General features: G+C 47.1%; 1 protein-coding gene across 1 annotated transcript in view; it reads left to right on the forward strand.

Annotated features, from left to right (window-relative positions):
- The first annotated feature begins 5,033 nt into the window (after positions 1-5,033).
- The window catches only part of MAP2K6 (mitogen-activated protein kinase kinase 6), an 81,668-nt gene continuing 68,461 nt past the window's right edge, over positions 5,034-18,240 (forward strand). Inside the window, exon 1 of the mRNA XM_088472979.1 lies at positions 5,034-5,338. Within this exon, the coding sequence (XP_088329105.1) occupies positions 5,320-5,338 (19 nt within the window). The 5' untranslated portion in view covers positions 5,034-5,319. The remainder of the gene's footprint in view (positions 5,339-18,240) is intronic.

Consider the following 18,240-nt stretch of genomic DNA (forward strand, 5'->3'; position numbering starts at 1 on the left):
TATATTGGAAGTTCATTGGTTTTGTAAATGCTTAAAACTGTTTAAAAGTGTGCAGCTCTGTAGCTGGGAGAATTAGGTGCTGGGCTGCAGGGCTGTAATAGTAAAAACCTGATGCTGTGCAACATACAGTAAATATGTAACATGGGTATAAATGTGTATATACTTGAATAAAGAATGTTTAAAATAAAGACTTTACCTTTGTTTATCTGGTGTTACAGGGAACATCTTTAGCACTTCTGGGAGCCGTTTGTTGCTCCAGTCCACATCTCTGGGAACTGGAACTCTGATAACCCTGCAGATGTGGTCGTCACATCCCTGGTAGTCCAGGGGAGTCTGCTCTAGCAACACTTTGATGAAGTGGTGGCTGTAGTCACCCCAAAGTGACTTCAGCCGGCAGCTACTTTCAATGAACTGCTGGATGGTCTTCCCCTGCAGCTTGCTGAGTTTGAATTGACTTAGAAGTTGCAGGGAAAGCTGGCAATTGCAACCATCTTATTGCTCCATTGGAGCCCTGTAGACTTGATAACAGTGCCCCAGGATCTAGCTGCCTCCCCTCTGGAGCCCATTTTTGGAAACAGATAGCAGCCAGCCCTTGGAACAGGTCTTCAGGAAGTATTCTAGGAGGTATATTTACTAAAGTGCGGGTTTACAAAAGTTGACCATAGTAACCAATCAGATTCTACTTTTATCTAGTACCTTCTAGAAAATGATAGCTAGAATCTGATTGGTTGCTATGGGTAACATCTCCACTTTTGTAAACGTGCACTTTAGTAAATATACCCCTAGGTGTGAAATGGAAAAATAACACTCTTTCCTAGGCTTCCAGGTTCCAGAGAGTGCCACAGGCTGGGATTTCTCCTTAGGCAAGGCAACCTCGTGCCTTGCCTGTGGAGAAATACAAAGTAAGATGCAAGCGCACATTTCATGCATACACCTGGTTTGGTTAAAGGGATAGAGGCTAGATTTCCCTCTTTTGTATTCTGTGCCAGAACTGAATAAAAGAGGGCCTCTGTGAGTTCAAATGTGTAAAACCATAAAAGGGTGGCCATAGGGGTGTTCCCTCTTGTATGCTCACCTGAGTGTCTTGTTACTGCAGTCCCTTGCTAGGATGATTCTTCAGTGCGGTGCGGTACAGATGACAGATGTGGGATGGACCTCAAAAGGAAAGTAGATCAGGAAGGTCCCAGCTTGATACAGTGGAACACCTTGCTTTCATTAGGTATCCCTCCTTGGGGTAGAGTGGAAGATCATCATTGCCACTTTTTGCATCAGATCCAAAGTTTCACATCTGGGTGCTTGCACAGTACATGAAAACTCAACCATACACCGAAGTGTAAGGCCCACTATACCCCAGAAAAGAAGAGGACAGAAGAGGGACAACACAAACACAGAGGTTCTCACCGAAACTATCCTTGTCACCTTGCATGTATATCAAGCAGCACCTGTAAAGAGATACAGTGCAGCCTACCTACACTAACCCAATAACCTGTGCACCAACTAGAGCCCGATATGTACATATACAGTGTGTCCAGGGCAGTGCTAGGTTCTTCTGCTGCTCCTCCAGGCTCCCGGACTTGCTCCAATAGTCTGGAATTGTGCCTACATCTAAAATAAATACGTTCAGCTCAGGCAGGATGGCCTACCGGCGCATCTAATGTCTTACTGTGATCACTGGTCCTGTATATGCTGGAATTAATACACACAATATACTTTGTATGACGCTTATTACAGCTGGTTAAGTCATAAGCTGCATACACACACAACGATTTTGTTACCAACGATTTTATGAATGATTTTTATGAACGATTTTCTGTCAGATTATCTGTCAGATATTTTAAAGTGTAATGAACGATTTTTATGAACTACAAACGATTTTTGCATATTCCCTTAATGAAAATCGTTCAGTTGACAAGTCTGACTGAACTACAAACGTGAACGCGCATGAACGATAATCGTTCATCATTTGACTCAGAAAGTGAACGATTTTTTCAAACGATTATCGTTAAACGATATCGTTTAACGATTATCAGTCAAAAAATCGTTGTGTGTGTATGCAGCTATACTTGCCAACTCTCCCTCATTGTCAGGGAGACTCCCTGAAATAGTAGCAATCTCCCTGACTCCCTGAAGAGTCTAGCAATCTCCCTGATTGCACCTTACCCCTATTATGCTGTTATATTGAAAAAAAATTGTATACATTCAAATGGGATCATTAGTATCATTTCCCTGCATTGACTATAAAGCACAATGATCCTATGCCTACATGCATTTTCTGACAAGTATTATGGGTATATTTACTAAACTGCAGGTTTACAAAATTGGAGATGTTGCCGATAGCAACCAATCAGATTCTACCTATCATTTTCCAATAGGTACTAAATAAATGATAAGTAGAATCTGATTAATTGCTATGGGCAACATCTCCACTTTTGTAAACCAGCACTTTATTAAATATACCCCTTAGTGTGTTTTCATGAACAAATAGATTTTACAACCTGTCTCATTTACATTTGGATGTAAGTCAGTTTTATGACCCGCCTCTCAGATGTTGCAGTACACGCCCACTTTACCGCCACGCTCATAGGTGTTGCTTTCACAATATCCCTGAAATGCGTTTTCAAAAGTAGGCAAGTATGGGTTAAGTACTAATTCTGCCCTCTTCATTGACAGGCCACACTTGCTCTAAAATTAAGCATTTGGAAACCCCCCTCTGAAAATCCTGCGTTTGCCACTGATCCAATTATCGGCTGATTGGCCCCATAATTGGATAGTGTGTACCCAGCATAAGGCAATCCACCCACTGATACCCCTTTCACACCGGAGCTAAACCCAGGTTATTGCAGGGTTAACCCGGGCAGCTCCCTGGTGTAAAAGGGGAGAGGGTTGGATCGCCGGGTCGAGTGACCCGGCAATCCAACCCAGGTAACGTGCAGGGTTTAACACGGGCGTAGCCCGTGAAACTCTGCTGTGAGAACAGCGCACTCCGGGTCACAATGACGTGGAGTGCGCTGCTAGCCGGCCGATTGGTATGGCTTCAGTGGCGCTTGGAGATGACGTCATCTCCAAGCGTCCACTTTCACGCCGGGAAAGCCGGGTCTATGCAGACCCGACTCCGGCGTGAGCGGCGCTGACTCGAGAATATCCCGAGTCGGCGCTGGCTAAATTCCGGGTCTGATGCGTAGAGGAACTCTGTTCCAACTCCGGGTCAGACCGGAATTTTGGTGGAAAAGGGGTATGACTTGTTCATGCATATGCATTGGGGAAATGTATAAAATGTATGAAAACTAATGCACACTTTACTTTATAAACATTTTAGTGATGCACCTTAATGCATTTTTCTCGCATTTTTACTAATATAATCTACTATATTGGAAGCGTACCTTATACCCCTTTTACACCAGAGCAAAAACCTGGGTTTTTGCTGGGTCTACCCGGGTCGCAGCTCAGTGTAAAAGGGTCCCTGAAAAATAACCTGGGTCAAGTGACCGTGCAATCCAACCGAGGTAGCTACCAGGGTTGGACCCAGGTAATGGTGCAGTGTAAACGGTGCAACCCGGGTTATCTGACCTTGGTCATGCCTAAAATGAGCTGATTGGTGGTTGTGGAGCATTCACCTCCCACTTTTTATGACCTCACAGGTTTAGCAGGGCAGACCTGAGTTCAGTGTGAACAGGACTGACCTGGGAGTAACCCAGATCAAAGGTGCAGTGTAAATGGGTCTGACCAGGGTTGGAACCATGTCCAAAAACCCAGGTCGGACCTGGGTTTTTGGTGGAAAAGAGGTATTAAAGTATAAAGCTGCATACACACACAACGATTGAGTTAATGAACGATTTTAGTAAACGATTTTCTACCTTGAAAAAATGAACTAAAATCGTTTACTAAAGTTGTACATTTACTATGTTCATTTAAATGTAATGAACGATTTTTATGAACTACAAACGATTTTTGCATATTATTGGTGCATACACACGGTCAGATTTTTCCTTCAGATATGAACGATAACGATTTAAAAATCGTTCAGTCGTTCATATCTGAAGGAAAATCTGACATATCTGAACGATGGACGATCAACGATGCGCGTTCCCGTTTGTCAGATAACGATATCTGACATCTGATGTGTTTGCAGTCAGACTTGGACCATTCCATTCATTTTAATGCAGTCAAAAATCGTTCAATCGTTCAAAACTTTGGTAAAATCGTTCAAATCGTTCATCTGACAAATCTGACAAATCTGACCGTGTGTATGCTCCATTAACTTAATGAAAATCGTTGAGTTGACAAGTCTGACTGAACTACAAACGTGAACGCGCATGAACAATAATCGTTCATCGTTTGACTCAGAAAGTGAACGATTTTTTTAAATGATTATTGTTAAACGATATCGTTTAACGATAATCGTTCAAAAAATCGTTGTGTGTGTATGCACCTTTAGAAATAGGTTCTACCGCGCTAAATTTTAGAGAACAATGGTGAAAAAGATCCCATAGGAAACCTTTTCATCCTACTTTTAATGAGGGCTTCAGGTGTTGGTTAACAGCAGTAAATTAAAGGAGTTCTTTCAATAAGATGTAAACCTAGGAAGGAATATGACGTCTCACCTAGGCACTTTCTAATTTACTGCCTTTACTATCTAGCCACTGCCTGCGTACAGAGTGTGATCACATAATCCAAAACATTACTTCAACACCAATTATGTGCAGCTGAAGATTTTTTAACATGCACCCAGGTTTGTCATGTAAAACTTCCTTGCAGAGAGAAGTGATTGCAGAATAGCAGAGTGTGATTCACTGATAACTGTGATAATAACCTGTGCAGATCCTTATCTACAGGGAACATTATAGTGTGTCTTATTGACCAGCTGCACATGAAGCATTGCACTGCACTGTATAACATGCAGTAAGCAGTCAACCGGTTCACGCTGTTAGGAAAGTGCGGCCCCCTGTGCCGTAGCCCGGAACTACACGTCCCAGCATGCCCCACGGCGCCTGCAGGGAGCGCGCATGCGCCCTACGCTCCCGATCCAAGTTTGGAGCTTTTCAGCTGGCAGCCCTGGCCCATCATGTAGGTGCAGAGCCCGGGATCTCGGTTGCAACTGCAAGTGGGGAAAATAAAAAAAAGAGAGGGCAGAGATCACTTTGCATTGGCCAAGGGCGAGCTTTGTGCAATCCCGGAAAAGCTCTGCAAGGAGTCTTGCACCACCAGCCCTACATGAAAATTGGGAGCCTACAGTTTGCATCTTTGTTGTAAAACTAGCTCCAGGAGAGAGGAGAGGCAAAGTCTTTTGTGCACCCCTCCCCCACCAAAGCAAAGGGGAGAATGTCTCAGCCGAAAGGAGGTAAGCTCACATTCTGGAGTTTGCACACCGCGAATGCAAAACCTGCTGAATGCATATGAGTGTGCATGGGTGCATATTTTAGTGTGTAAATGCATTTGTAAGTTGGAGCCTTCCCCGGTGCAGTTGCATTTCCTGTTTGGTAGCTGCCTTTTTTTCTGCAGAGTTCCTGCAAGGCAGGGCTTCCATGCAATATGTCTGATAAAGCAGGATAATTTAGCTCACCACTCCTAGTGCATTAGTCTGCCTATTTATCATTTTAGAATGCTGCATAATTTAAGGTATGAGTTTAGAATCAGTTTGTAGTTTCTGCAAAATAGTGCAATGCATATTGCAAACTCAGTGCATGCAGAGACTAATAACACTTACTGGCTTAAAGTGCATGCTTAATTTTTTATTTTATTGCATTACTGAAATGTGTGGCTGCAGTTGTTGTGCAGTTCCTGTAAAACAAGAAGCTTGCAGTTCAGCTGTGCATTGACGTTGTGCACTGTGTATGCATTCTTCAGCTGGGATTACCGTGTTCCTTTTTGCCTTTTGCACAGTCAGGCTTGGTATTGATTGGCACAGATTTTAACTAGCGACAGTACTGAACTGTGCTGTTGTAATGTATAGTAGCACTGATTTCTATACACAGAGCTATTTAAAGTGTCCTTTATGAAAGACTATTTTAGTAGTTCAGCCCCTAAGGCCTTGTAACTGCTGTAAACGCCAATGAAATTGCATATTGGAAAAAAGGGTCCTCTTACTGGTTAAAGCTATGGGTTAATAGAGGATTAAATCTCAAATCTGTTTGGGAATTCTTTGATACAATGATTTACGAGCAAGAAGTTATAATCATATGGGTTTTTTATATTTTTGCTCTACCAGTGCAAATGACATAATTTTTTGCAAGTTTGCGTCTGCAGATATCTGAACTGAAACTTGTCTGTAATGGGGAGAGATATGCTTAAACATAGGTGTAAAAATGACATTCTCTGACACAATTTATCTTTTTCATAAGCCAACTTCATCTGAGTGTTGAAAGCCAGTGTTTTGCGCACTCCTCCTTGTCGTGAAACTTTCAGTATTGGATGATTCAGGAAATTAATAAAAATTGGTTAGAAAATGGGTATTATTTACACTTCACGTATTGCTATGTCTTTAGATTTTAAAATTGAACTCATTTGTTTTCATATACCCATTTTTTATTTAACTTGGGAGCCAACTTGTCTTACCACTGCGGAGCGATAGTAGCCTTACATTCCAGGCAAGTTTTAGACTCCTGATTCACTTTGTTTCTAAGAAGTGTCCTATAGATTATCCTGGGCAATAAGCCCTAGTGCCGTATGTGGCTATCCGAGTCTCCACTTTGAGCTCCCAGGGCAGTATTCATTTGTTATAGCGCGCCTAATCTCCCTTCTAAAGTGACGTGAGATCGCGGGGCGCTATTCAATTGTTGCAGACTTTCGATTAACAACATTGTGAAGCAAGAGGTGGGGCCACAATGACACGATTCAGCGTGAATCGCCCCATCGGCTACTCGGACCACCCACTTCGTTAAAGGAAGTGTACAGTGCGGGCAGCTGGTGGGAGTGTAGGCAAGTATGACTCTACATGGTTGTTTTGACCGGGATGATAGTGGAGATAATTAATCCAGCTGTGTATTGCTCGGCTTTCTAAGATTTTAGAATGATTTTATACTTTTTTTTTTTTTTTTTTTTTTTTTTTTTTTAGCTAATTTCAACCAAGTATGATTGCAAACGTCAAACAGTTGAAACAAGGGACAAAAAAAATTGAACTACAAATTCAAATCTATATTCAATTAGCCACAAATTGGCAGAAAATTTCTTAACATGGGTTAAAAACCTGCAGCCTTGACTTCTTGATATTCAAGGAGAAGTCTACATTAATGCGGGTCTCGGTGGGAGTCAGCGCAAATTTTAGTTTGCAGCTCCAGGCTACGTGAAAAGTGGGGGGAAAATCCTTATTTTTATGTAAAGATTACATTACACTATACAGTGTAGTACCAGTGGGATGGACACCCCTTTCAAATACGGGGAATTTAATTGTTTAATGCTGCGCACTAATTAGTGGGTGTTTGTAGCAATTCAATTGTTTTGTATGGGTGCGAATGCTGTGGCTGTACACGTCTGCTTGCAGCCTCCGACGGGTGCTCATTAATTATCGCGGCGCTAAAAACAATTGAATTCCCACATTGAATAATAATGTATTTAGAGTTTTTTAAAATTTACCTTTCCCATTCATACTATCCTAGCTATGGAGCTTGGGGATTTTATGGTATCTCTAGACATTCCGGACACTTACCTACATGTACCTATAGCGCCTTATCATCAACAATATCTCCGGTTTGTTATACTACATCCTGGAACTTCGAGCCATCTACAGCGCTCTCTCTAGTTCAGAATATTCAGGAAAAACAGGCCAGTACAAGTACAGCCCGACAACTCTACAGCTGTGGCCTACCTCAATCACCAAGGCACTTGAAGTCGGTCAGCAATGACAGAAGTGTCCCACATTCACAAATGGGCCGAACGCAATCTCCCAGCCATCTCTGCAGTGTTCATCCCCAGATTCTCAATTGGGTAGCGGATTTCCTCAGCTGTCACGACGTGTATGCAGGAGAATGGGCTCTACATCCAGAAGTCTTTCAGCTTCTAGTGGACAATTGGGGTTTTCCGGAAGTGGATCTCTTGGCCTCAAGACACAACAACAAACTTCCAATTTATGGAGCCAGAACACAGGACCCCGACGCGGCCTTCATAGACGCATTGTCGGTGAAATGGAACTTCCATTTGGCATATCTCTTGCCTCCAATATCCCTACTTCCTTGAGTGCTTCTAAAGTTCAGACAGGAGGGGGGCACAGTCCTATTCATAGTTCCGGCTTGGCCCAGCCATCGTTGGTACGCCAATCTTCAAAGGCTCTCCATAGGCGTTGGCTCTTGAGACATTCCTCCTAACAGCTAAGGGTTTCTCCAGCTCTTTGGTCCAGACCACGCTCGGAGCACATAAACTGGCCTCAGCCAGGATTTACCACAGAATATGGCATACATATTTCCATATTTGCTCTAAGAAACTGTGACCCGCAAGTCTTTAAGGTTTCTCAAATTCTTGCCTTTCTTCAGCTGGACTGGATCTAGGCCTCCGCTAGCATCTCTGAAAGTGCAGGTCTCTGCTTTGTCTATCTGGTTACAGCGCAGAATTGCTACTATATCAGATATTAACACCTTCATGCAAGGTGTTCTACATATACAACCTCCCTTTGTCCCTCCTGTAGCTCCATGGGATTTGCCAGTGGTGCTCCAAGCACTTCAGGAACCTCCGCTCGAACCCCTGCAATCGGTGGATGTCAAGTGGCTCACTGCGAAGACAGTTTCTTCTGGCTATTGCATCTGCCCGTAGGGTATCTGACTTAGGGGTGCTTTCATGTCGCTCCCCCTTTTTAATATTTCATCAGGACAGGGTTGTTCTTCGCACACGCCCAGGTTTCCTTCCCAAGGTGGTTTCTCTCTTCCACCTGAATGAGGAACTTGTGGTCCCGGCATATAATTCACCAGACCTCTTGGCAGATGAGGCCTCATTGGATGTGGTCTGTGCTCTGAAGATCTACGTGGACCGCACTACAAATCGGACTCCCTCTTTTATTCTATATGGTTTCCACAAGGAATGGCCAGCTAACAGACAGTCATACAAATCCATCTGGCAAGAGTCTATCTCACAGGCTTACACACAGACTGTCCTTCAGTTTCTGCTCATTCTACTCGCTCTATGGGTCCCTCATGGGCAGCCTGGCGTGGCGCCTCAGCTGAACAGATATGCGAGGTGGTCACCTGGTCTTCTGTCCACACCTTTCTTAGGTTTTATGCCTTTGATACATTTACCTCTCAGGATGCTTCTTTCTGGTGTAGGGTTCTCCTATCAGCTCAGGAGCATTCCCGCCTTTGAACAACTGCTTTGGGACATTCCCAATGTCTCCATGTGGAGCCCTATGGACCCTGAAGAAGAAAAGGAGAGTTATGGTAAAACTTACCCTTATTAACTCTTTCTTCGAAGTCCATAGGGTCCACAGGGCACCCGCCCTGACACATCTGGCTTCTATGGGTTTCTTCTATTGGTCACTTGTTTCCTTCTCTGTGTGAGTGTGGCAGGAGTTACTTATCAAAATGGTATCATCTACCATACAGATTGTGTTTCTCATCTCTGATTGCTGTACACCAGGGGTTGGCAATAAGCAGCCCTCCAGCTGCTGTAGAACTACACATTCCAGCGTACCCGCCCATAGTTATGGTATTTGGCAATGCTAAAACTTGCAGGCCTGCTGGAATATATAGTTGCAGGGCCGCTTATTGCCTACCTCTGCTCTATACTTAGGGCCATATTCAATTTGGACGGCAAAGCAGTTATCGGCGATACTTTGTCGCCGATGACATTTTTTGCATTTTTTCACTTATGCCCGTATTTAATTTCCCCAATTTTTCGCTGGTGCGGAAAGTCAGAGGTTCGAATCCAGCGATAAAGTATCACCAATGAATAGGTGGCGAGAACAAGTGCAGAATTGGGGTTTTGAAGGACCAAAGGACATCGCAGAAAAGTACTTTCAAATTTTTTTTGGGGGGGGTAGGAGTTGGTGGTCAAGCTTCTAAACTAGCGAAATAGACACGGGGGGTGGGCATGGTTTTTAATTTTTTTTTTTTTTTTTTTTATTGCAGGTAGATTTTTAAGACTTCACATTAGCCACTTTAAAATATACTAGTACCCATTTTCATGTACCCCAAATTTGATGGGACAACTTATTTTTCCCCCAATAAGTTACTATATGCTATTCTTCACCACTTTCCCGAATACACTATACAGCACCTATTGAGACTGTTTAAAGACCCCACATACCTTTTAGCAGGGCTATTCTGGGGTACCCATAGTGATCCCCCAAAATGACAGGACTTTTTGGCGATTTTCTTTTCTGCGGGTCCCGTTTTTGCCAATTTCAAATTGAATACGGGGAATAGCGGGGACGAGCGAGATAACTTTTCGACGGCAAAACCTCCGATGACGCCGAAAAGTCCGGCAATGGACTTTTCGCTCCAAATTGAATATGGCCCTTAGTAGTACTTTGGAATACTCGAATGTCCTACTGCTCTGTATTGTGTCCTGCTAATTTTGTAATGATCATGGTCTCACTGTTTTATTTAGGAATTCTTTCTACAGCTTTAGGTACTGTATTAATGAATTCATTTATGCTTGTTTGGATACAACCAAACTTAGCAAGATAGTATTTTGATGTAGAAAAGGGATTTCAAATATGCGAACCACAGATTTGTGATGGAGATAAATAAAATAGGGCAAAGTTTTTTTCAACAAAAGTGATGTTTCATGTTTTTGTGTGGCCCTTACAGCTACTAGAGTGTGAGACCCTGTTATTTTTGTGTTGTGTATTTTATTGTTATACTGTCACCTAATTTAAAGGTTGGTTTCAAAATAGTTATCGGACTGTGTTTTTGTAGTATTTTGAGATTTCGGTACATTGCACGTTAAGTTACAAACGAATACAAAAATGTGTCACTATAGTCTTAGGCTGTTCAGAAGTGCTGCATTTAAATTATCCAAACGGTGTTGATGGCTACTTGAAATAAAAAAAACTCTGCATATGCTTTGATCTCCCTGTGCCCTCCGATCCATTGTTTTCTCATTCAGGATGAGATGTATTAGGTATTTTGCCCCCTATCAGATACATAAGTGTTTTAATCGCGCTGGTGTAGTGTTCATTGTAGCACCCTGCACCTGTCATAACCCATGCAGTTCCTCTTTTCTGCCAGAGGTGTCACTCACTGCTCTGGTGCTTCTAGCACACTCAGCTAATGCAGCATACTGCTGAGATGCAGATGAGTGTGCTAGAAGCACCAGAGCAGAGAGCGACACCACAGGCAGGAAAGAGGAACTGCACGGGTTGTGAGAGGTGCAGGGTGCTAGAATGAACACTATGGTGTGCATGAATACTTACCTCCTGGGTCAGCTCTTCCGTTATAGAGATGTCCCGGTGAAATTCTGACTTCCTGGGTTTATGACCTTGGAGTCCTCTTGCGCAAGCCACGGGGGGAAGGAAAGGAATCCTTCGAATCAGTCTCTGGGAAAGCGACGTATGGAAGCACATAGTCATCACCATGCAAGAAATAGGAGACTACCAATTTTCACAGAGACTAGACACCAGAGAAGAAATCCGACAAAAGTCCCGGCGCAAGACTGATTTCAGCCCTTCGCGCCTGGAAAACAGCCTCGCGCCGGGAAGTTAGGTCGGGGAATGCCTGTTATCGTGCCTAAACACCCTGTTTAAGGCGCAAGAACGAGCCTTCCCCGACCTAACATCGCGATGAATTGAATAGCTCCGGTAGCTATCTCCCGGCGCTATTTACATCGCGTTGAATAGAATCGTGCCTAGTGTATTAGAGCCCTTTACAACAGTTGCATCTCAACCAATCTGTTTTCAATCTGGAAAATGTATCAAGCCTTGAAGAGCTCTAAAGCAGGGACATTGCCCATAGCAACCAATCTTCTTCTAAAGGTTAATTTATAGACTATGGCGGGATGTACTAAGCATTGCATCGTGGATGCGGTACATTTTGCCACACCGGTGTTGCTATCGCCCGTCTAGAGCGATCCTTTGCGTTAGAGGGACTTCCTGGTTAATGCCGCGCTGCCGCTGGGGGTGCTTGGAGGGTTCTGATTGGATCTCTCACAGCATACCATTATAAGAAGCCCATAGGCTTCTATAGGGTAACGCAATCTGCATACCTGGTCCAAGCTTCGGAATGTATTGCACTCCTGAGCTTGGTTCATATGGGAATTCGGCCAAAACTCAGAATATGGGTATTTTCAGAGTTTTAACCGCATTTCAGGCTTTTGTACATCCTGCCCTAGGCTAGATAAGATGATTGGTTGCTACGGGCAACTTTTCAACTTTCTCTGTCAAAGGTTTGATACTTCCCCGTTCTATTAATCTAGTCTAGAACAAGATTCTAATAATTCATCACACAAGCCCATGGGAAAGAGATATTTAAAAACATCTGTTTCAGGATACAGACATATTATTTATGTGCTGGAGTGTTTGATAAACACGCAGTGGATAATGTCTTCTACATGTGTCTGAGCATTCACCTGTGTGGTTTGTATTATCAGTGGATAAATTCTGGTACTTCCTGTGCCCAATGCTTCACCCAACAGCACCGATGCTACATAACCAATTCCGGCACCTGCACTCTTTTCTTGAAGTACTTGTGTATGCAAGTTGCTTTTTGGCTTGTGTCATAATATGGAAACGTTTGTGGATGCTAGATTCAGTGGACTGTGCTTAAATACCCTTGCACATTGAGAATACAATTGTGGGGAATTCAGTTCTGTTCATGGGGATGTAGCTCCGGTTAAGTACCCAAAGCTATTCAATTGCCTGCATGGTAAACCTGCAACTAGCGGAATTCTGTTTGTACCCTATAATTACAAGTATATCGGGGAAATTTAAATTCCTAACACACAGCGTGCTGTTCTGGAATGGCATGTTACCTCATGCCAGCATTCCCAGTTCTCCCTTGCACCCCATAGAGGTGACAGAAACGCCAATACATGCGCAGCATGGTATCACAGCTATGCCAAGCGGCACATTGTGTGGAACCGAAATCCATCTAAGGGTAGAGAAGGATATTAAGACAAAATTCTATCACCAAAGCTTGGCAGAGAGCAGTGAAAGCTCCTGTGAGGAGCTATTCCATTGTCTGCGCTGTAATCCCGTGACCAGCGGATTTCTGCTTGCACCCTCCTGAGGTGTGAGCAGTAATCTGCGCCAACTAGTTGCAGTGTTACCTTGAGGGGTTACAGCATTGCGAACGGCACTTAAGCTAGGAGATGCCATTTACTACAACTAAGCCCTGTGCATTAGTCGTGGTATTGCATCTCCCGACTTAAGTGCCGGACGCAGTGCAATCATTTCAATAGCACCAGGCACCCCAGGAAGGATTTCTACTTCAGGGTCCATAGGGTATCCACAGGATACCTTGGGGGTATAGGTGTGACGTCAGTCGCAGGGCACCAAAGAGTTAAGCTTTCAGCCTCCCAGGATGCACTAGGTCCCCCTCCTATACCCCGCCCCCGGGCCAAGGCACCTCAGTTTAGTTTGGTGCCCGACCGGCGCCGGGCGCACCTGTCGGAGTGGGGGCTAGAAGAGCCCCTGAAGCTTTCTTCAGTGCAGCTGTGGCTGCACATCTGGATGTACAGCATGGACAGTCAGTCCTGACGTCCATGCTGTCTTCCCTACACCCCCGCCGGTACCAGAACGCCGGTACCGATCCGGGGATGCTGGTGAGCATCTGGGGTCACAGCTAGCGGTGACCCCAGAAGTTCCGGGCCATGGCCGGATCCAAGGGGGACAAAGGTAAGCAGCGGGGTCCCGCGGTGGGTCCCCGCTGGTCACATGGTCCTAAGTCCCCAGGCAGGGGGCTCCCTGGGGACTGGCTGCAGCGTGGAGCCAGGTACTGAACCTGCGCTTTCCACTACCCCCTGGGACAGCGGACCGCAGCAGAGCGGTAGCGCTGCGGCGTCCCAGGGGTTAAATGCATGCCAGGGGAGCGCGCCTTCCCTGTATCACAGCCGGCGCCTCCCCCGCTGCACACAGCCCTCTCTGCACTGCGCTGACTGGTCCTGTGTCAGCGCTCCTCCCCCAGGCCAGCTTCTCTCTGCTCCTCGGCGGCCATCTTCTCTGCAACGCATGGTGAACGCTGCTGGAAGTCTGGAAGGAAGCATCGTGGTCTGGGTCCCCCCGCATACCTCTCCTCCGCTGTGGCTCAGGTCTGTGTATGCAGCGCTGTGTCCTACCAGGCCCTGTGTCTGTGTAGTTGAGTGATCAGCGCTGTTAGTGCAGGAATTGTTATTTCTCTGCATTGTATGTGACTGTGCTAGCGCTGCCTGTAACTTTTCTTCTCTAAAAACTGTCAGCTTTATTACTGTCCCTGTTCTTTCTGCTAAAGCCCTTGCGGTGCGGTGCTGCAGGGTGGTCTCTCGCCTATTTAATACTTAATTGGTGAGAGAGGTCACATACGTGGTGCCATCATGTCTGAAAGTGATTTTCCCCTCCGGCTACAGTGTACCACGTGCAAAGTACCGTTAGCGGAGGGGGAGGGTAGCGCGGAGGGCCTTTGCCGGCAGTGTTTGTCCATGGCGCGGCCTATTACGGTTACAGCACCGGTACAGGAGCCGCCCTGGGCTTGTTTCGCTCAAGCGCTTACAGCCTTAGTGGGCCAGTTAGCTCCGCAGCCCGCGTTTACTCCGATGGGTTTGTCCCAGCAGTCTGTGGTGTCGTCACCCATGCAGGGGTTCCCACGACAATTGGTGGTACCCCACAGTCTCCCTATTTCCCCGCTCCCGGGTTCTCAGGAGCCAGCGTGGGTTAACTCCCTGACGAGTTCTGTACAGCACTTGTCGGATGTGTTGCAAGGGGAGTCTGTGATGCGGCCTCATAAAAGGCCGGTGGCGTCTCTGTCCGCTCCTTATGAGGATGACGAAGGGACGTCTGATGATGGGGAGATTCTGGATCCTTACGATTAGGAACCTCTCCATACTAAGGACGCTGATGCTAAGTCCAAAGTATATATTCCTGGACTTAGGCGGGCAGTCCGCACAGCCTTGGTGATTGAGGACGAAGTTCCCCCAGCGGCTAAATCTAAGTATGCCTTTTTCAAAGATGTGAAGGGCGATGCCACAGTCTTTCCTCTTTCGGGTCAGTTGGTGGACCATTTAGAGGAGGCGTGGAAACAACCTGGCAAAAGATACCAGCCGCAGAGACGCCTGGCGGTGGCTTATCCGTTCGCGGATAATTATTTTGCTAAGTGGGAATCCCCTCCACAGGTGGATTCTCACGTGACCCGTCTTGTCCGTAGTGCCACATTGCCGATGCCATCCATGTCCTCCCTTAAGGATGCTACGGACCGCAAGGTAGAAATCTGCCTGAAGTCCGCTTATTCCCTTGCAGGGGGGGCAGCACGGCCGGCTATGGCCATTTGCTGGGTTGCCAGAGCGATGGAGCGCTGGGCGGATTCATTAGAGGCTTCTTTTGAATCCGACTGTCCGGCCGAACAGGCGGAGTTGATTGGCAATCTCCGTGATTCGGCCACCTACATCAACGAGGCGGCTCTAGACATTAGTACTCTGGTGTCTAGAATTTCTTCAGCAGCGGTAGCTGCTCGTCGCACCTTGTGGCTGCGATCCTGGAAGGCGGACGCAGATTCCAAGAAAGGTCTGGAAGCGTTGCCGTTTACCGGAGAAGTTCTCTTCGGTCCGGATCTGGATAAGATTGTGGCCACGCTGGCGGCAGCCAAATCTGCTTGTCTCCCGTCGGCCGCTGCTCCTTCTGGTTCTGGACCATCGTCCTTTCGGTCATCTAGGGCCCAGGGCAGGCCCAAACCACAGTCGTTTCCTCGACAGGCTGGCCCTAAGAAATCGGTCAAGCCCCGGAAACAGGCATGGAGTACCAGACGTCCGGCCCCCAAGCCAGATGACAAGCCTGCGGCCTGACGGTCCGGGTCTCCCCTTGGGGGATCCCAGGGTGGGAGGCCGCCTGCTGCAGTTCTCCCGGTGTTGGTCGTTCACTTCGACAGACACTTGGGTTCTGGAGGTGGTCTCCCACGGGTACGCCCTCTACTTCCGGCACAGACCCCCGGCTTGATTCTTCACCACGGGTCTACCATCAGACCGGTACAAGGCTACGGAGCTGCGGAAGGTATTGCACACTATGCTCCAGGCTGGAGTTATAGTGCCTGTTCCATTCTCCCAGAGGGGCCAGGGTTTCTATTCAAATCTATTTTTGGTACAGAAACCCAATGGGTCATATCGTCCGATTCTCAACCTCAAAGCACTCAACAAGTCTTTGCAGGTCCCGAAGTTTCGGATGGAGACCCTACGGTCCATCATTCTGGCGCTGGAACCTGGGGACTACATGGTGTCCTTGGACATACAGGACGCTTACCTGCATGTCCCTATTCTTTTGCGCCATCAAGAGTTCCTTCGGTTTGCAATCCGCAGCGACCACTTCCAGTTTCGGGCGTTACCTTTTGGCCTGGCGACAGCACCACGTGTTTTCACCAAGGTGATGGCGGTTATGGCGGCTTCTCTGCGGCTGCAAGAAGTCCGCATGTTGCCGTACTTGGACGACCTGTTATTGGTGGCAGGATCTCCAGAGCTCCTGTTACACCACTTGGACCTGACCATTGCACTGCTGCAACGGCACGGCTGGCTAATCAACTGGCAGAAGTCCACTCTAATCCCGTCTCGGAGGATTCTGCATCTTGGAGCCTTATTGGACTCGGGACAGCAAAGGATCTTCGTGACGGAGGACAAGATCTCTGGTTTACAGTCAAGGGTGCGCAGTTGTCTGCACAGCCGCCGGGTGTCCCTACACTCGGCGATGAGGCTACTGGGCTCCATGGTGTCGGTGTTCAACATGGTGGAATACGCCCAGTTTCACTCCAGACCTCTGCAGCACCTGATCCTGTCCAAGTGGAACGGGCTGCCTCAGTCTCTGAAGTTCCAGACGATTGTGCTCACCCCGGAGGTTCGCCTGTCCCTTGCGTGGTGGTTAAAGACGACCCACCTCAACAAGGGACGTCCGTTCTGGGTTCCAAATTGGGTCCTGTTGACAACGGACGCCAGTCTTCGGGGCTGGGGAGCAGTTTCGGGTCCACACTTGTTCCAGGGCAGGTGGACGCCGACAGAAGCGGAGCTTCCAATAAATATTTTGGAACTCCTTGCGGTCTTCAATGCTCTCCTGCAGGCACAGTGGTTTCTCCAGGGTCACCCGGTGCAGGTCCAGTCGGACAATGCTACCACCGTGGCCTACATAAACAGGCAAGGAGGAACTCTCAGTCGGGCGGCTCTCGTAGAGGTCTCTCGGATCCTGGTTTGGGCGGAGCGCAATCTTCTGGCCATATCAGCGGTCTTCATCCCGGGAGTGCTAAATTGGGAGGCGGACTTTCTAAGTCGCCAGGACGTTCATCCAGGGGAATGGTCCCTGCACCCGGACGTTTTTCAACTACTGGTGGACAGGTGGGGTCTTCCAGAAATCGACCTCATGGCGTCCCGGCACAACAACAAGTTGCCGGTGTACGGGTCTCGCACAAGAGACGAAGGGGCGTCTCTGGTTGATGCTCTGTCCGTCCGGTGGACGTTCAGGTTCGCATACCTGTTCCCTCCGGTCTCCCTTCTTCCACGGGTAATCCGGAAATTCAAACAGGCAGGAGGGACGCTCCTGTTGATAGCCCCCGCGTGGCCCAGACGGCACTGGTTCTCAGACCTTCAGGGTCTGTCCGTGGACAGTCCTCTGCGGTTGCCGCTACGACCGGACCTTCTGTCTCAGGGTCCTTGTCTTCACCCGGACCTGACTCGGCTGTCTTTGACGGCGTGGCTGTTGAGACGGCCATGCTGAGGTCCCGGGGGTTTTCCAGCTCTGTCGTGCGTACCATGTTACGAGCTCGGAAACCGTCTTCCGCGAGGATATACCATCACGTGTGGCATACGTTCCTCCAGTGGTGTCGACCGAGAGGTTATGCACCGCGGGAGTTTCGTCTGTCTCGGATTCTCGCCTTCCTGCAAGCGGGACTAGATCATGGGCTTCGCCTTGCTTCTTTGAAAGTACAGGTTTCGGCCCTATCTGTCTGGTTTCACCGTAGGATTGCTACAATCCCGGATGTGCGCACATTTATGCAAGGTGTTCTCCGTATTCAGCCGCCATTTGTTCCACCTGTGGCGCCTTGGGATTTGGCTGTGGTCCTGAGGGCTCTCCAAGGACCGCCGTTTGAACCACTGGGCTCAGTGGATATTAAATGGCTTCGGCCAGACGTGTTTCTGAGTTAGGGGCTCTTTCTTGTAGAC

Source organism: Taudactylus pleione, unplaced genomic scaffold, assembly GCF_031769625.1.
Source record: "Taudactylus pleione unplaced genomic scaffold, aTauple2 ptg000016l, whole genome shotgun sequence".
NCBI classification, from domain to species: domain Eukaryota; kingdom Metazoa; phylum Chordata; class Amphibia; order Anura; family Myobatrachidae; genus Taudactylus; species Taudactylus pleione.